We start from the raw sequence: 20,336 nt of genomic DNA on the forward strand, positions 1-20,336 counted from the left end.
AACTAAGTGTTTTACAATAAACCGTCCTTTGATCAGCACTGTTAACCAAGAAGTTGTTTGTTAGCAAACCTTCTCAGGAGAGTTTCATTAAAAATAATCAAAATCAATCAATCAAAATTAAACTGAGGTCTTTGGCAAGAACTGCACTGTTTTAAAATTGAGACAAGTGATTTCACTCAAACGATTTGAGTCATGATGAATTAAATAAAAGGTTTAAGAAGCTTCAACTTTAATGCTTAAAGTAACAGACTTTAACTTCACTGCACTGTAAAAATAAACTATTGGTCAGACTTAGTAAAACTGTTTCCATTGGTAACCCACACAGATTTTTCAAAAACTGTTTAATGCTGGACTAACATCAGTGGTTTAAGTCTCATGTGCTTAGTAATTTGATTCTTTTTAAATCATCACCTCGTATTAATCCAACTCAAAATTCAGACAAGCTAGCCTAAAATTTTCAACTTTTCAATTAAATATTCTCTGTAACCAAACTTCATAAAAACTGCTTCTCTACATTTTAGGATAATGGTTTTAGCAAAGTAATTTGTTGCTGTTTGGTAACAGTGAGTGAGGAGGTAACCCAGTGGGTATGAGACCCTGCTGTACATGAAGGCACAGGCTGTATGTGCTTGATGAATTAAGACTGCTTGTCTGTGCTTCACGGCACCAGTTGGCTACCCTTGCTCAATGATACAGACCAGCATCTGTGTACCTCATAATACAGATTTGCTGTCTGTGTGCTGCATAGCATTGAGTGGCTGTCTGTGTGCCACATGTCACAGATCACCTGTCTGTGCTTAATGCTATAGACTGTCTGTACACGAGCTACAGATGGACTTCCTGTGTTTTACAGCATGAATCACTGCACCCCAATCAAAATGCTGTCCCAGTAGTGTTATTTCAAAGTTAACTAAAAAAGATTCACTGTGACATATAGAGCACAGACAGTCAGTCCGTGTCATGAAGCAAAGCTATCTATGCTGCTGTGTGCAGAGCACAGACAGTCTGTGCTGTTGAGGACTAACAGGCAGTCAGTGCCATGTGGAGCACAGACAGCATATGTCCCCATGCACCATCCCAATGTACAGCAGAGTGTCATATCCACTGCATTCCCTCCTCACTCATGGTTACAAAACACCATCACAACAAAAATTACTTCCTTCAATCTTTTATTTTGTTAATCATTACTCTGTATATCTAATGGTGAAATGCACTTGAATAGTTTAAGTAATCCAACAAAACTTTGTCTTTTTTTAATTAAAGCTGGGGATGTCTTTTTTTATCCTAGTTACACGTCAACTGTGAGACAGAATCTAAATAAATTAAGAAAATCACATTGTACTTTTAAAAAACTGATTTGCATTTTTATTTCATGAAAGAAGTATTTGATCACCTATCAACCTGCAAGAATTCTGGCTCTCACAGACCTGTTAGCTTATCTTCCCCATCATATATTATTTTATTCAGCTACGTGTTAACTCTGGGCATAGGTTTGACTCTCGAGCTGGATGGAAAAACTAGTTAGTGCAGGGTGTAAATCAGGCGTCATCTCCCCAGAACAGAGCAACAACTCAGTGAGGTGAGCAAGACAATACTTACACTTGTGGATATTGAGTAAAATGTTTAATGAAATACATATGTACATTTGATCTCTTAGTTTTTTTTTTTATTTACAATAAACAAACAAGGTTTCAAATAAATTGATAAAAAAATAAATCAAAGTTACAATTGTGGAGTGTTGTGTGTAGAATTTCTAAGAAAAAAAAAAAAGATTTATTCCATGTTGGAATAAGGCTGTAACATAACAAAATGTGGAAAAAGTGAAGAATGGGCAGTATTTTCAGGATGCACTGTTTATAGTCTCTCATAAAATCAACACAAAGTCAACCGGCTTCATTCAGAGTGGCTGAGGAGGTTTACCCCACTGCTGTGTGTTGGTGTGAAGAAGAACAGAAGTGTCCTTAATTTATGAACAAAGGTGTTAAACTTTTTTGGAGCTTAAATCTTTTTGCACATTCAGGGCAGCTGTAAGGTTTTCCTACTGTGAGAAAGCTGATGTTTTGTCAGATATGATTTGCGTCTAAATCTTCTTCCACATCCAAAGCACTCATAACGTTTAGCGTGATCAAGCATATGTGCTGTCAGGGCTGAGTTGAGACGAAATTTTTTCGGGCATTTAGTGCAGCTGAAACTTTTTTTACTGCGGTGGACAACCATATGTGCAGTCAAGCCTGAGTTGTGACTAAATTTTTTCTGGCATTTAGTGCAGCTAAACAATTTTTCTTCATTGTGGACAACCATATGTGTAGTCAGGTTTTTTTTGACAAAAAACTTTTTAGGACATTTAGTGCAGCTGAAAGGTTTTTCATTGTGGTGGAGCACCATATGAGTAGTCAGGCGTTTTTTGTAATAAAATTTTTTCGGGCATTTAGTGCAGATGAAACGTTTTTCTTCATGGTGGTGGACAACCATATGTGTAGTCATGTCTGCTTTGCAACCAAATTCTTTGCCACATTCAGTGCAGATGAAACGTTTTTCTTCAGTGTGGACAACCATATGTGCAGTCAGGGTTGAGTTGCGACTAAATTTTTTGCCACAGTCAGTGCAGCTGAAAGGTTTTTCTTCAGTGTGGACAGCCATATGTGCAGTCAGGTTTGATCTGCGACCAAATTTTTCACCACATTTAGTGCAGCTGAAAGGTTTTTCTTTGGTGTGGACAACCATATGTGAAGTCACGTCTGATTTGCGACTAAATTTTTTTCCACAGTCAGTGCAGCTGAAAGGTTTTTCTTCAGTGTGGACAACCATATGTGCAGTCAGGCTTCTTTTGTAACTAAATTTTTTACCACAGTCAGTGCAGCTGAAGGGTTTCGCTTTTAAGTGCACAAACCTATGTATATTAAGGTCTGCATTGCAACTAAATTTTTTACCACAGTCAGTGCAGCTGAAGGGTTTCTCTTTTGAGTGCACAAACCTATGTATATTAAGGTCTGCATTGCGACTAAATTTTTTACCACAGTCAGTGCAGCTGAAGCGTTTCTCTTTTGAGTGTACAAACATATGTATAGTAAGGTCTGCATTGCGACTAAATTGTTTACCACAGTTAGTGCAGCTGAAGGGTTTTTCTTTTGAGTGACATAACTTATGTTTAATCATACTTGAGTTTCGTTTAAATATTTTCCCACATTCAGAGCAGCTGTACGTTTTTTCTCTTGAGTGAACCAACATATGTGAGGTCAGATGACGTTTTAGGTTAAATACTTCCCCACATTCAGAACAGCTGTAAGTTTTTTCTTTTGAGTGAACCAACATATGCGAGGCCAGATGACGTTTCAGGTTAAATACTTCCCCACATTCAGAACAGCTGTAAGTTTTTCTTTTAAAGTGATCTAACATGTGTCCACTCCAATCGAGGTCGTTCTCAAATCCTTCTCCACACTTTGAGCAAATGTAAGGTCTCGTTTCTGGGAGAGAAACCACATGATTGGTTTTAAGCAATTCAGGACAATTGTGTGACTCTACAGTCTCTGTTTTATTGTTTGCAGCAGACATTAATTTTTTAGGACAGTCTCTGCTCTCCTTCCAGTCACCTGCCCTATCTGCAGTCCCTGATCCAGTATCCAAGGAGGCTTCAATCTCTGATCCAGTATCTAGGGAGGCTTCAATCTTAACCTGAATCTCTGGTTGTGAATTTCTTTCTGGATCTGAGCTCCTCTCTGGTTCTGGTCTTCCACAGTCCTCTCCACCAGCTGCTGTTTCCATATGGTAAGTTGGTCTCTGATGAAACAGTGAGGACTGAGGTTTCTCTTCATCATTTTCACTCTTCATATGGACTGAAGGAAACAGGACCTTGGTATCAGCGTCCTCCAGTTCTTGAAGCTGCTCTCTGCTCTGACCAGTCCACAGTTCCTCCTTTTCCTCTGTCATGAGTGGGGACTCATTAACATCATTGTGGACATCAGGTTCTTCTTCTAAGTGATTGCCCACCATGTCTGAGTGACTTTCCATATGTGTAGTCAGATTTCTTTCAGCACAGCGACAATGTTTTAAATTTGAGTGACTCGATCCATGTTCCTTCAGATCTTCTTTGCAGCTAAATCCTTTATCACATACATGACAGAGGAATGGTTTTTCTTGTTTTTCTGTGAGTTTTTCTTGTTTCTTTTTTAATTTTTCTCGTTTTTTTGTGAGTGTTTTGTGACAGATAACGTGAATTGAAAGATCACATTGACTCTTAAACCTTTCACCACATTCACGGCAGCGGTGAGGTTTTTTATTTGAGTGAGCAGTCCTATGTTTAATCCGAGCTTTTTTACTGAGAAATCCACGCCCACATTTACAACAGATGAAAGGTCCTTGGTCTGAGTGTATAATTAAATGTTTTTCCAGGGAAGCTAGATAGTGATATCCTTTACCACATTTGGGACAGGTGTAGGGTCTTTCCCTTGAGTGAACCCTGAAATGTACATCCATGAGATGTACACTGCAAAATCCTTCTCCACACACAGAGCAGATGTACGGTTTTACTCTGTGACCAAGTATGTGGTTTTTCAGATATCTTTGAAGGATAAATGTTTCACCACATTCAGAACAGCTGTACAGCTTTTGAGTCCGAACCTTAATCTCTGGTTGTAAATTTCTTACTGGATCTGAGCTCCTCTCTGGTTCTGGTCTTCCACAGTCCTCTCCACCAGCTGCTGTTTCCATATGGTCAGTTAGTCTCTGATGAAGCAGTGAGGACTCAGGTTTCTCTTCATCATTTTCACTCTTCATATGGACTGAAGGAAACAGGACCTTGGTATCAGCCTCCTCCAGTTCTTGAAGCTGCTCTCTGCCTTGACCAGTCCACAGTTCCTCCTGTTCCTCTGTCATGAGTGGGGACTCATTAACACCATTGTGGACATCAGGTTCTTCTTCTAAGTGATTGCCCACCATGTCTGAGTGACTTTCCATATGTGTAGCCAGATTTCTTTCATCACAGGGACAAGGTTTTAAATTTGAGTGACTCGATCCATGTTCCTTCAGATCTTCTTTGCAGCTAAATCCTTTATCACATACATGACAGAGGAATGGTTTTTCTTGTTTTTCTGTGAGTTTTTCTTGTTTCTTTTTTAATTTTTCTCGTTTTTTTGTTAAATTTTCTTGTTTTTTTGTGGGGTTTTTGTGACGGATAACGTGAATTGAAAGATCACATTGACTCTTAACTCTGTCACCACATTCACGGCAGCGGTGAGGTTTTTTAATTGAGTGAGCAGTCCTATGTTTAATCAGAGCTTTTTTACTGAGAAATCCATGCCCACATTTACAACAGATGAAACGTCTTTTGTCTGAGTGTAAAACTATATGTTTTTCCAGGAAGGCTAGATAGTGATATCCTTTACCACATTCAGGACAGGTGTAAGGTTTTTTCCCTGTGTGAACACTGAAATGTACATCCAGGAGACTTGGTGTGCTAAATCCTTGTCCACATACCGAGCAGATGTACGGTTTTACTCTGTGACCAAGTATGTGTTGTTTCAGATATCTTCGAAGGATAAATGTTTCACCACATTCAGAACAGCTGAACAGCTTTCGTTGTGAATTTCTTTCTGGAACTGAGCTCCTCTCTGGTTCTGGTCTTCCACAGTCCTCTCCACCAGCTGCTGTTTCCATATGGTCAGTTAGTCTCTGATGAAGCAGTGAGGACTCAGGTTTCTCTTCATCATTTTCACTCTTCATATGGACTGAAGGAAACAGGACCTTGGTATCAGCCTCCTCCAGTTCTTGAAGCTGCTCTCTGCCCTGACCAGTCCACAGTTCCTCTTGTTCCTCTTTAATGAGTGGGGACTCATTATCCTCCTGGTCTGGATAGGGGCTCCTCTCCTGCTGCTCAGGGGGAAGCTCCCCTTTCTTCACCATTAGTAGCTGAACATCTGCAGGACACAGTGAACAAATAATAGATATTAGATCATCTTCCTGATGGAAATTCTGAAAGAAAAAAACTTAGGTATTTATTTTCAGCACTGCTGCTGAACTGTAATGACAATCTCATATACTGGACAAATGATTACAGGAGCCTCCTGCTTGTTGAGACATTGATCTGAAAGAAGAACTGAAGGTAGAGTTCACCTGTTTACACACATCTGTTAACCAAAGATATGGATTCATATAATTTCAAAGTAGCATTAGAGAAATTAGATCATTCTTTAGGAGGAGCATGTGCGGTGTTGAACACATGGGGCAAGAGTAGCACTGGGAGAAGCTGTGTCCTAACAGCCTCTAAATATAAATGTAAAGTGCCATTTGTACTCAAGCAAGACAAAAAGCCTAAAGCCAATAATCTGTGAACTTAGTGCACTAAAAGCTGCTAAAACAATAACACACACCTGGTACAAATGTCAAGACCAGTTCAAAAATTGCAACATTTTTTAACTGGTCTTAACCAGTTCCAGAATCAAATTTTTCCCTGTTTGATCTAAAACAGTGGTTCCCAACCTTTTCCAACTCAGGGCCCACTTTTAAGTCTCAGACATTTTCGCGGCCCACCCTCGACCAGTTAATACATAAAAACATACATCTTAAAACCTTTATAGATTAATTATCAATTTGACACAAACATAGTTTAGCCTTATCTAATGACACAGTTTACAGTCAGCTCCATCTTTTTATCTGGGCTTAAAAAAGTATTTCAAATTTATTAGACAGGCTGATGCACAGTAATATATAGTACATTTTATTCTAAAATCATACACTGGGTTGTAATATTCATACAATCATAGTTACTCATAGTTAAAATAGTGAGTCAAGACAAATGGTAATAATTTGTTTGTTTGCACCCCACACCCACCCACCTATGCTGATGCTCTCATTGTGCCCCCCCAGTCTGAAAGTCTGGACACGCCCCTGCACAGAGGTACAGTGTGGCAGGAAGGTTTTCAGGTTTGATCTCTGAAAGCTGGAGGGAAACTCCTCTGCTGATTTTTAAAGAATGAGAGGAAAACAACAAAACTTTAACTTCTGTCCCAAAGAGAGCAGAAAGGTGACTCCTGGACGAGCGGGAGAAGGAAGCGATCAGCTGCAGTGTAATATGCGCAAATGAACTCAGCGTAAGCACCACACCGGTCATCATCACAGACTCCACAAGCTGATCAGGATGAAGTTTCAAGCAAATATACACCACCGAGTAAGAGAAAACGTGCATCTGCAAACACTAATAACACTAATGAATGATCAGGGTCAGCGTGGAGTTGTTTTTTCTCCAGTAACTGTGCGTCTTGTGCACATCTGAGCAGAAGGCTGCTGTACGCGATGCTGAGAGCTGAGAACTGTGAATGGCAAATACCCACCAGAGCTCTGTCTTTTATCCTTTTAGACCGTGACATGATCCAACCATGAGTGTGAGTTGTTCACATGAGAACACAGAGAGATGATTCGCTCCTGAAAGATAACTGTTTGATTCCGGGGCAGCGTCAAAAATGTTTGTGGCATTCTGAAAGTTTTAGTTGCATACAAGAGTCATGTGCAATGTAATTTACGTCTGAAATATCAGAAAAAAAGGGTCATAATTCAGAAGGCATGGCAGCGTTTACTTTGTCTTGGCGGTGTGCCACGATCCTTTACATGTTGGCGGCTCCACAGTCACTAACACAGCATCTATGACATGTTGCCACTTTTTTAATTTAACATAATTACATCCCCACTTTCACAGAAATCAAACTATTTTGGAAAAGCTTTGGCAGCCCACTTGCAGTACCTTCGCGGCCCACCAGGGGACCGTGGCCCACATGTTGGGAATCACTGATCTAAAAAAGGTTCGCAGTAGAGTTTCAAAATGCAAAAAAAATAAAAATAAATAAAAAAGGAAACAGGAGTAAGACCAAAAATAAACTAAAAGAAGAAATAGTAAACATGCAATTACATAATGACCAATTCAAATAAAATTGTACTGAATTCCAAGCACTTTCTAAGCAATTTTTGCGTCAGTCATAGTTTTACTCACTGTGGTGTGATTTTTCTCTGTAAAGTGAAGTGCAGCACCTCTATAGATCTGGTTTTAAAAAATTCCCAGAATAAGGTGGGAGTATAAACAACACACTTTCAGGTACCCTGAGGCATAAGGAACACAGGAATAGGGTTGCACGATATACCGATACTGAGAAAGTATCGATACCACGTGTTTTCAAAAAGTAAACGATACCACGTGTTTTAAGTATCGATACTCCAAGGCAATTTTTCGTCTGAACCAGAGACATTTTGACTTAGGCAACTTGAGTGACTGCAGCCACCGAGCTGGGTCCTCTCTCCTCTCTGAAGTGGGCGGAGACTTGGTCTCTTTCCAAACTGTGTGTGTTGTTGTTAAGTGAGCCTGTTTTAGCTTCGCGAGTCGATGCTTGGCCGTTTTCAGTCCGACGAAGTTGTTAACGTGCATCTTAATTATCCGATCTCGCGCTGACAAACTCACAGATTCATTTCTTAAGCTGCATGCAAACGTACAGACGGAGTCACAGACATGGCTCTAGCGCTACTGTGAACCGGCCGCAGCTTGTCGAAAAAGCCGGTGCACGGAGCGAAATTTGCCATGACTCTGTGTGCGAACCCGACAGTCGGGGCAGCGTCGTAAGCTAATACACGTATCAAAGGCCGTCTGCAAAGCTTACGACCGACACACACGGAGGATACACTACAAACATGATGAAGCACCTCACCGTCCAGCATCCTCACCTCTTTAAAGAGCAAGAGTGATAGATTCAAACGACGAGCCCAAACACAAAAGTCAAACGAGTGTCAATTACTTTGTGACAAGAAAACTAGTTCACTACGACTTGTTGTTGATACGACGAATAATCAGCGTCATAAACACATGAGCTGTGGAGCAGACGCAGCCCAGAGTCACGGAGCTGTGTGGTGTTGTCAGTTTAAATAAGTGACAAGTAGTTTTCTAACTTTAACGAAGAAACCTATAGGAGACACTACAGTGTTGCATCTGTAAAAGAGCTGAAATAACACGGGTACACCTTTTTTTAAGAGTATTCATGTTAAAAGGGTACTTTTCAGTGTATCAACACACTGTGTAGGCTAAACTACAGTGTGCTGAGCATAAAAACAATAGATGGCTGTTTAAGTCTGGCATTGTTATTTTACCAGCTGGTTACTGTACAACAATTATTATTTTCTGGTTTTCTATTTAGTTAAATTATTCTTGAGAACAATAAATGAGTTTAGGTTCCCTCTAGGAGCTGATTCTGCATATAATCTATAATACTTTGTGGGTGTGTGTTTTCTTAAATATTAGCACAATTTACAAATCTCCCTTAGCCCCACAGACACACAAACAGATGTAAAAAGAACTCGCTTGAGGCAGCCTTCTCTTCAAGCAGTTTATTTTTTTCATTTTCTTCTATTTTAAGTTTGCCATGGTATCGATAAGTATCGATATCCAAATTTTTTAGGCAGGTATCGTATCGAATCATAATTTTGGTATCGTGACAACACTACACAGGAACAAAGTGGTGTGGTTCCATCTTTATAGAATCTACATATTGTAGCACCCCATATAAGCTGATTGGCATTCAGGCTGGTTTTTGCTTCTGTCACATTTTTTCTCACTGTGGACTCATTTTTCACTGCAATATGAAGTTCTACATTTCTATGAGGTCAGGAGAACCAAGGCAAAAGCAAGGTATAACTAGAAAAGCAATTTCTGAAGAAATTGCGCTGTGAATGCAGAATGCTGAAGCAGCTTGCGCTGTACTGCTAATGCAGAATGCTGAACATGGATGACTGAAGATATGTCTGAAAATGGCTAAATGACGTCTTAAATAACTCATGCTGAAATGCTACAGCAGAAGCTAAACATGAATGACTGAAGATGTGTCTGAAAATGGTTGAATGAAGTCATGCAAGGCTTGCACTGAAATGCTAATGCAGAACGCTGAACATGAATGACTGAAGATTTGTCTTAAAATGGTTGAATGAAGTCTTGAAAAGCTTGTGCTCAACTGCTGATGTAGAATGCTGATCATGAATGACTGAGGATATGTCTGAAAATTGTTTTAAAAACTCCTGTAAAAGCTTGCGCTCAACTGCTAATGCAGAATGCTGAACATGAATGAATGAGGATATGTCTGAAAATTGTTTTAAGAACTCCTGGAAAGCTTGCACTGAAATGCTAATGCAGAATGCTGAATTAGCCTGCCATGAACTCTTGGATGAAAGGAAATAAATGGTCGAATAAATGGAATGGATGAAGGAATTTAAAGTTGAAATGGTTGCGTCTATTCAAAAATTAAAGGAATGTATCAAATTTCAAAGAACATTGATGGAAATAATGACCTGACTGAGGGGAAAAGTAAGTCGGCTATCTTAAACCCTGTTAAAATGTAATCCTGTGTGTCCTGTGTGTGAGTTTTTTAACCATGTAAGCCTGTAGGCTGAGGCCCATCTGAAGCCAGATGTTGCCATGGTGATCATTGTTTACCAACTGCCATCAGAGAGCTGGTGGAGTCTGTTGATTCCCAACACATTCCCTTTGAAATCAGGGTGTAAAGGTGCTTGCAATTCTGACAAAAAGAATGAACATGAAGCATGAATCAGTGTAATCTAAAATTGGATTTAAAAGTTTGAATGGCTGAACCAATTCAGGAATTAAAGGAAGGAATTTAAATTTAAAGAAAAAAATCTAGGAAAATAAGGAGCTGACTCAGGGAAATGGAAGTCAAATGCTGTTAAAGTGTGATACTTTCTGCCCTGTGTGTGTGTGTGTGTGTGTGTGTGTGTGTGTGTGTGTGTGTGCGTGTGTGTGTGTGTGTGTGTGTGTGTGTGTTCAATCATGTAAACCTGTCTGCTGAGGCTTATCTGAAGCCAGATTTTACATTGGTGATCAATGATAAATTAACACACACATGCTTGTCTTTGTTCCTGAATGTTTTGATGAGTTACTATAAACAGCTGCATGAGATCAAAGGTTACCACGGAGACCAGCTCGTTAAAGGCAGCAGGTGCAGGTGCACAACTTTGCCCTTGTTACTGTAATCTTCTGAAGATTTTGTGGCAAAGCAAGAGTCCGAATCTCCTGTCACCTTGCCAAAACCGTGAGGGCTAGAATAAAAATGAACACACCGTAGGAATCCTGAGACCCAGAGGAAGCTGTCCGTCTAAATTTCATGCATGAAGGTCAAGAAACGAACCCACGAGAGCGATAGATAGATGAGGGAAATTTTACTGATCTCTGAGAAAACCCCTCAGGAATTAACATGGAGGTATATGGGGATTTTTTTGAACTTCTCATGACAGTTGGCCATTTTGTGAAAAAGTGCTCCATCCTTTTGCTTTAAAAACCACTTTGTCAGAAGCAGGACAAGCCTCTCTCCATTTTGATATATAATGTGCCTATGTGGAGTGAAAATTGTGACCAAAAGAGCAGTTTACCCAGAAATTTTTCAGGTTTGGTTTCACCCTCTCCCTGCTCTAAGCCGAAACATTCCGTCCAATACACACCAATGTTAAAACGGCTCGAAGAGCTGAAATGCATCATGACCTTTGAAGGGTCATTGTGAAGAAACTATGAATGCTAGGAAACATTTGAAACCAACTGAATGAAGCCAAAAGATAGCTGAATATTTTAAAGTTTGAATGGAGTTTGTAGCTGAATGTATGACTAAATGAGGAGCGTTTGAAGCAGGCTGAAAAAATGACCTGAAAGGAGAAAATTTTGAAAATTCCCCATTCATCTCTATGAGACCAAAAAACGCACAAATTCTGAAATATCTCGAAAAGTATTTGTGAAAAGTGTCTGAAGAGTCATAGCCCCCTTGTCCCAACTGAAACACACGTTTTGAAGTTTGAACGGTGAAAATCGGTTGAAGTTTGCCTGAGTTTTAGCGGTCCAAAAAAGCGGGCGGAAGAATGAAGAAGAAGAAGAAGAAGAAGAAGAACTAGAAAAGCAATTTCTGAAGAAATTCCGCTGTGAATGCAGAATGCTGAAGCAGCTTGCGCTGAACTGCTAATGCAGAATGCTGAACATGAATGACTGAAGATATGTCTGAAAATGGCTGAATGAAGTCTTAATTAACTCGCGCTGAAATGCTAAAGCAGAAGCTGAACATGAATAACTGAAGATGTGTCTGAAAATGGTTGAATGAAGTCATGCAAGGCTTGCACTGAAATGCTAATGCAGAACGCTGAACATGAATGACTGAAGATTTGTCTTAAAATGGTTGAATGAAGTCTTGAAAAGCTTGTGCTCAACTGCTGATGTAGAATGCTGATCATAAATGACTGAGGATATGTCTGAAAATTGTTTTAAAAACTCCTGTAAAAGCTTGCGCTCAACTGCTAATGCAGAATGCTGAACATGAATGAATGAGGATATGTCTGAAAATTGTTTTAAGAACTCCTGGAAAGCTTGCACTGAAATGCTAATGCAGAATGCTGAATTAGCCTGCCATGAACTCTTGGATGAAAGGAAATAACTGGTCGAATAAATGGAATGGATGAAGGAATTTAAAGTTGAAATTGTTGCGTCTATTCAAAAATTAAAGGAATGTATCAAATTTTAAAGAACATTGATGGAAATAATGACCTGACTGAGGGGAAAAGTAAGTCGGCTATCTTAAACCCTGTTAAAATGTAATCCTGTGTGTCCTGTGTGTGAGTTTTTTAACCATGTAAGCCTGTAGGCTGAGGCCCATCTGAAGCCAGATGTTGCCATGGTGATCATTGTTTACCAACTGCCATCAGAGAGCTGGTGGAGTCTGTTGATTCCCAACACATTCCCTTTGAAATCAGGGTGTAAAGGTGCTTGCAATTCTGACAAAAAGAATGATGATGAAGCATGAATCAGTGTAATCTAAAATAGGATTTAAAAGTTTGACTGGCTGAATCAATTCAGGAATTAAAGGAAGGAATTTAAATTTAAAGAAAAAAATCTGGGAAAATAAGGAGCTGACTCAGGGAAATGGAAGTCAAATGCTGTTAAAGTGTGATACTTTCTGCCCTGTGTGTGTGTGTGTGTGTGTGTGTGTGTGTGTGTGTGTGTGTGTGTGTGTGTGTGTGTGTGTGTGTGTGTGTGTGTGTGTGTGTGTGTGTGTGTGTGTTCAATCATGTAAACCTGTCTGCTGAGGCTTATCTGAAGCCAGATTTTACATTGGTGATGACTGATAAATTAACACACACATGCTTGTCTTTGTTCCTGGATGTTTTGATGAGTTACTATAAACAGCTGCATGAGATCAAAGGTTTCCACGGTGACCAGCTCGTCAAGGGCAGCAGGTGCAGGTGCACAACTTTGCCCTTGTTACTGTAATCTTATGAAGATTTTGTGGCAAAGCAAGAGTCCGAATCTCCTGTCACCTTGCCAAAACCGTGAGGGCTAGAATAAAAATGAACACACCGTAGGAATCCTGAGACCCAGAGGAAGCTGTTGATCTAAATTTCATGCATGAAGGTCAAGAAACAAACCCACGAGAGCGATAGATAGATGAGGGAAAATTTACTGATCTCTGAGAAAACCCCTCAGGAATTAACATGGAGGTATATGGGGATTTTTTTGAACTTCTCATGACAGTTGGCCATTTTGTGAAAAAGTGCTCCATCCTTTTGCTTTAAAAACCACTTTGTCAGAAGCAGGACAAGACTACTTACATGCTGAGGGCTTATTTGTGTTGATGGCTCAAAAAATGTGGCCAAGAGAGCAGTTTACCCAGAAGTTTCTCAGGTCTTGTTTCCCCATCTCCGTGCTCTGTCGTTTGAATCTCCCACTCTGAGCCAAAACATTCCGTCCAATACACACCAATGTTAAACGGCTCGAAGAGCTGAAATGCATCATGACCTTTGAAGGGTCATTGTGAAGAAACTATGAATGCTAGGAAACATTTGAAACCCACTGACTGAAGCCAAAAGATAGCTGAATATTTTGAAGTTTGAATGGAGTTTGTAGCTGAATGTATGACTGAATGAGGAGGGTTTGAAGCAGGCTGAGAAAATGTCCTGAAGGGAGAAAATTTTGAAAATTCCCCATTCATCTCTATGTGACCAAAATTTCGTAAATCGTCGAATATCTCGAAAATTATTCGTGAAAAGTTTCTGAAAAGTCATAGCCCCCTTGTCCCCACTGAAACACACGTTTTGAAGTTTGAACGGTGAAAATCGGTTGAAGTTTGCTGGAGTTTTAGCGGTCCAAAAAAGCGGGCGGAAGAATGAAGAAGAAGAACTAGACAATTTCCGCGGAAATCGTGAGAGGGGCTCGGGCGGCGGCCGGGCTTTTTGCAGTCATTAAATAGTTTAGAAACACCGATATGACCAGACCTTGTTTTGTACTGACTTCTGATTGAACAGGTGTCAAATTATCCCATGCACAATGAAGCGCGCTTCGCGCGCACACTTTCATATCTTGAAAATGTTCAGAAACACAGATGTCACCAGATCTTGTTTCGGACTGACATAGCAAAACACTTCTTAACATTTCTTGTTTCTGATTCACGAGTATCAAATAACCTCATGCACAGTGATGCGCGCTTTGCGCGCACACTTTCATATCTTTACTGTTCTAGCCCCAAAACATTATGTCACAAACATACACCTACATATCACAAGACATGGGAGAGTGGCTGGTTATAAAGCCTTAACCCCAAATAAGCTCTTAAGAACTTGTTAGAGTACTTGTGTTTGTGTGTGTGTGTGTGTGTGTGTGTGTGTGTGTGTGTGTGTGTGTGAGGGAGAGAGGGAGAGAGGGAGCGAGAGGGAGCGAGAAGCAGCGAGAGGGAGACAAAGCGCGAGGGTGAGAGAGAGAGAGTACTGAAAGGAAAGGGGGTTCATGTGTGGGTGTGTGTGTGTGTGTGTGTGTGTGTGTGTGTGCGTGTACACTTTCATATCTATACTATTCTAGTTTCAAAGCAATACGTCACAAACAAAGACTGTACAGTGGATAGCGTGGCTCCGCCATTTACAATTGCACAGTTCTTAAGCCAAAATACCTCCGTCAAAGGCGCGGCCATTGGCAGCAGTTGTGCAGCCAGAGTCTGCGCAGTACAGACTGTGAGGGATTCTGGGAGAATCTGAGTGGCGCTAGGTATCAAAACTAATAACTTCATTTTTCTTTTGTGAGTCTAATCACTTCTTGACTCTACGTCCTGACATATTTTACAATCCCAGAAAAAAAAACTGTGTGTGTGTGTGTGTGTGTGTGTGTGTGTATGGGTTGGCTGTACGTGTGTATGTGTGTAGAAGAAAGTTTGGGTTGGCTGTTTAGGCATAATAAAGAAACACATGTGTTTCCCTGTCCCTCAAAGACCTAATCAGTGATTACCCACAGCTGTGTGGTTACCATGGTGATCATCATGATGTCATAATGAGTGTGAAGTGGCAGTTGAACTTTGGAACTCCTTTGTATCCACTGATCTTAAGCTGGATTTTTGGGCTAGACATAGGTCCGAACAAACTGCATTTATGCTGAAACCCTAAGGGCTAGAAGAAAAACAAAAACATTGTGAGAATCTGGAGACTCTGATGAACAAGATGATATGCTTTACAAGCTGGTAGGATTAGAACTGACCGCAGGAGGGTGATGTATAAAAGTAGTTAGGAATCAAGTTGATGAGAAATATAGGTCAGATTTTAACATTACTTCAGATTACAGGGATGTGACGGTTTCACTCACACTGAGGCGTTTTTTGGCAAAACAGTACATTTTTGGGGTAAAATACTCCCTTTGTAAGAAGCAGGAGATGACAGGGAACTTCGTAATGTAGTTTTTATTTATCTGCTGTGAAGATTTTGGAAGTTATGACAATTCATTGGAGAATGCTGCAACCTGTCATCAGCCGCCTCTCTCACTCTACTTTCAGACATTCCGCACAGGAGGAGTTGAGACGTCAGGGCAAAAACCAAAAAGTTTATGTTGCTTCAACAGTAAAATCTCAAAAACTGTAATAGATATCAAAAAAGTAAAGTCATACTCATAGAGCTGAAAGATCAGTGAACATTTTAGTGCAAAAATGATGCCTGTAAGTGGAAGTATGCCAAAGTCTTAGCATCTCATAGTAAGTGGAAATTTTGGGCAGCGAGAGGGAAAGATTCCTAGGTTCCCCATTCATTCTCTATGAGGGATTTTTCACCGTTTTTGGCCAATAAGTCGGCCAAAATTCGGCGAATCGGTGAAAAAAATAATAGCACACCATTCCCGGCCGAGCCGCACATTTTGATGTATAATTTGTGGGGGTTTTCTCAAAGCCCTTGGAGGAGTAGCGAGCCAAAATTTTGGCCGGAAGATGATGAAGAAAAAAAAAGGCGAAACGGGAGAGCATTAGGGGCTCGTGGCTTCGCCACGAGCCCCTCTCCTGCATAGCTTGCTATGCAGGAGAGGGGCTCGTTCGAAGCCCGAGCCCCTAATAAATTTTTTTGTCACAGAAGAACATATACTGTGAATGCATTGCTGCATTCACAGCAACTAGAAAAGCAATTTCTGAAGAAATTGCGCTGTGAATGCAGAATGCTGAAGCAGCTTGCGCTGAACTGCTAATGCAGAATGCTGAACATGGATGACTGAAGATATGTCTGAAAATTGCTAAATGAAGTCTTAAATAACTCATGCTGAAATGCTACAGCAGAAGCTGAACATGAATGACTGAAGATGTGTCTGAAAATGGTTGAATGAAGTCATGCAAGGCTTGCACTGAAATGCTAATGCAGAGCGCTGAACATGAATGACTGAAGATTTGTCTTAAAATGGTTGAATGAAGTCTTGAAAAGCTTGTGCTCAACTGCTGATGTAGAATGCTGAACATGAATGACTGAGGATATGTCTGAAAATTGTTTTAAGAAGTCCTGTAAAAGCTTGCGCTCAACTGCTAATGCAGAATGCTGAATTAGCCTGCCATGAACTCTTGGATGAAAGGAAATAAATGGTCGAATAAATGGAATGGATGAAAGAATTTAAAGTTGAAATGGTTGCGTCTATTCAAAAATTAAAGGAATAAATCAAATTTTAAAGAACATTGATGGAAATAATGACCTGACTGAGGGTAAATGTAAGTCGGCTTTCTTAAACCCTGTTAAAATGTAATCCTGTGTGTCCTGTGTGTGAGTTTTTTAACCATGTAAGCCTGTAGGCTGAGGCCCATCTGAAGCCAGATGTTGCCATGGTGATCATTGTTTACCAACTGCCATCAGAGAGCTGGTGGAGTCTGTTGATTCCCAACACATTCCCTTTGAAATCAGGGTGTAAAGGTGCTTGCAATTCTGACAAAAAGAATGAACATGAAGCATGAATCAGTGTAATCTAAAATAGGATTTAAAAGTTTGACTGGCTGAATCAATTCAGGAATTAAAGGAAGGAATTTAAATTTAAAGAAAAAAATCTGGGAAAATAAGGAGCTGACTCAGGGAAATGGAAGTCAAATGCTGTTAAAGTGTGATACTTTCTGCCCTGTGTGTGTGTGTGTGTGTGTGTGTGTGTGTGTGTGTGTGTGTGTGTGTGTGTGTGTGTGTGTGTGTGTGTGTGTGTGTGTGTGTGTGTGTGTGTGTGTTCAATCATGTAAACCTGTCTGCTGAGGCTTATCTGAAGCCAGATTTTACATTGGTGATGACTGATAAATTAACACACACATGCTTGTCTTTGTTCCTGGATGTTTTGATGAGTTACTATAAACAGCTGCATGAGATCAAAGGTTTCCACGGTGACCAGCTCGTCAAGGGCAGCAGGTGCAGGTGCACAACTTTGCCCTTGTTACTGTAATCTTATGAAGATTTTGTGGCAAAGCAAGAGTCCGAATCTCCTGTCACCTTGCCAAAACCGTGAGGGCTAGAATAAAAATGAACACACCGTAGGAATCCTGAGACCCAGAGGAAGCTGTTGATCTAAATTTCATGCATGAAGGTCAAGAAACAAACCCACGAGAGCGATAGATAGATGAGGGAAAATTTACTGATCTCTGAGAAAACCCCTCAGGAATTAACATGGAGGTATATGGGGATTTTTTTGAACTTCTCATGACAGTTGGCCATTTTGTGAAAAAGTGCTCCATCCTTTTGCTTTAAAAACCACTTTGTCAGAAGCAGGACAAGACTACTTACATGCTGAGGGCTTATTTGTGTTGATGGCTCAAAAAATGTGGCCAAGAGAGCAGTTTACCCAGAAGTTTCTCAGGTCTTGTTTCCCCATCTCCGTGCTCTGTCGTTTGAATCTCCCACTCTGAGCCAAAACATTCCGTCCAATACACACCAATGTTAAACGGCTCGAAGAGCTGAAATGCATCATGACCTTTGAAGGGTCATTGTGAAGAAACTATGAATGCTAGGAAACATTTGAAACCCACTGACTGAAGCCAAAAGATAGCTGAATATTTTGAAGTTTGAATGGAGTTTGTAGCTGAATGTATGACTGAATGAGGAGGGTTTGAAGCAGGCTGAGAAAATGTCCTGAAGGGAGAAAATTTTGAAAATTCCCCATTCATCTCTATGTGACCAAAATTTCGTAAATCGTCGAATATCTCGAAAATTATTCGTGAAAAGTTTCTGAAAAGTCATAGCCCCCTTGTCCCCACTGAAACACACGTTTTGAAGTTTGAACGGTGAAAATCGGTTGAAGTTTGCTGGAGTTTTAGCGGTCCAAAAAAGCGGGCGGAAGAATGAAGAAGAAGAATAAATTTTTTTGTCACAGAAGAACATATACTGTGAATGCATTGCTGCATTCACAGCAACTAGAAAAGCAATTTCTGAAGAAATTGCGCTGTGAATGCAGAATGCTGAAGCAGCTTGCGCTGAACTGCTAATGCAGAATGCTGAACATGGATGACTGAAGATATGTCTGAAAATTGCTAAATGAAGTCTTAAATAACTCATGCTGAAATGCTACAGCAGAAGCTGAACATGAATGACTGAAGATGTGTCTGAAAATGGTTGAATGAAGTCATGCAAGGCTTGCACTGAAATGCTAATGCAGAGCGCTGAACATGAATGACTGAAGATTTGTCTTAAAATGGTTGAATGAAGTCTTGAAAAGCTTGTGCTCAACTGCTGATGTAGAATGCTGAACATGAATGACTGAGGATATGTCTGAAAATTGTTTTAAGAAGTCCTGTAAAAGCTTGCGCTCAACTGCTAATGCAGAATGCTGAATTAGCCTGCCATGAACTCTTGGATGAAAGGAAATAAATGGTCGAATAAATGGAATGGATGAAGGAATTTAAAGTTGAAATTGTTGCGTCTATTCAAAAATTAAAGGAATGTATCAAATTTTAAAGAACATTGATGGAAATAATGACCTGACTGAGGGGAAAAGTAAGTCGGCTATCTTAAACCCTGTTAAAATGTAATCCTGTGTGTCCTGTGTGTGAGTTTTTTAACCATGTAAGCCTGTAGGCTGAGGCCCATCTGAAGCCAGATGTTGCCATGGTGATCATTGTTTACCAACTGCCATCAGAGAGCTGGTGGAGTCTGTTGATTCCCAACACATTCCCTTTGAAATCAGGGTGTAAAGGTGCTTGCAATTCTGACAAAAAGAATGATGATGAAGCATGAATCAGTGTAATCTAAAATAGGATTTAAAAGTTTGACTGGCTGAATCAATTCAGGAATTAAAGGAAGGAATTTAAATTTAAAGAAAAAAATCTGGGAAAATAAGGAGCTGACTCAGGGAAATGGAAGTCAAATGCTGTTAAAGTGTGATACTTTCTGCCCTGTGTGTGTGTGTGTGTGTGTGTGTGTGTGTGTGTGTGTGTGTGTGTGTGTGTGTTCAATCATGTAAACCTGTCTGCTGAGGCTCATCTGAAGCCAGATTTTGCATTGGTGATCAATGATAAATTAACACACACATGCTTGTCTTTGTTCCTGAATGTTTTGATGAGTTACTATAAACAGCTGCATGAGATCAAAGGTTTCCACGGTGACCAGCTCGTCAAGGGCAGCAGGTGCAGGTGCACAACTTTGCCCTTGTTACTGTAATCTTCTGAAGATTTTGTGGCAAAGTAAGAGTCCGAATCTCCTGTCACCTTGCCAAAACCGTGAGGGCTAGAATAAAAATGAACACACCGTAGGACTCCTGAGACCCAGAGGAAGCTGTCCGTCTAAATTTCATGCATGAAGGTCAAGAAACGAACCCACGAGAGCGATAGATAGATGAGGGAAATTTTACTGATCTCTGAGAAAACCCCTCAGGAATTAACATGGAGGTATATGGGGATTTTTTTGAACTTCTCATGACAGTTGGCCATTTTGTGAAAAAGTGCTCCATCCTTTTGCTTTAAAAACCACTTTGTCAGAAGCAGGACAAGCCTCTCTCCATTTTGATATATAATGTGCCTATTTGGAGTGAAAATTGTGACCAAAAGAGCAGTTTACCCAGAAATTTTTCAGGTTTGGTT

General features: G+C 40.2%; 1 protein-coding gene across 1 annotated transcript in view; it reads right to left on the minus strand.

The window, feature by feature from the left end:
* Window positions 1-1,156: 1,156 nt before the first annotated feature.
* Window positions 1,157-20,336, minus strand: part of LOC141802420 (uncharacterized) — a 31,763-nt gene continuing 12,583 nt past the window's right edge. Inside the window, exon 2 of the mRNA XM_074685973.1 lies at window positions 1,157-5,912. Coding sequence (XP_074542074.1) covers window positions 2,017-5,912 — 3,896 coding nt within the window. The 3' untranslated portion in view covers window positions 1,157-2,016. The remainder of the gene's footprint in view (window positions 5,913-20,336) is intronic.

Source organism: Halichoeres trimaculatus, unplaced genomic scaffold (assembly GCF_033239565.1).
Source record: "Halichoeres trimaculatus isolate MK-OKI-2021-1 unplaced genomic scaffold, fHalTri1.1 fHalTri1_scaffold_13, whole genome shotgun sequence".
Lineage (NCBI taxonomy): Eukaryota > Metazoa > Chordata > Actinopteri > Labriformes > Labridae > Halichoeres > Halichoeres trimaculatus.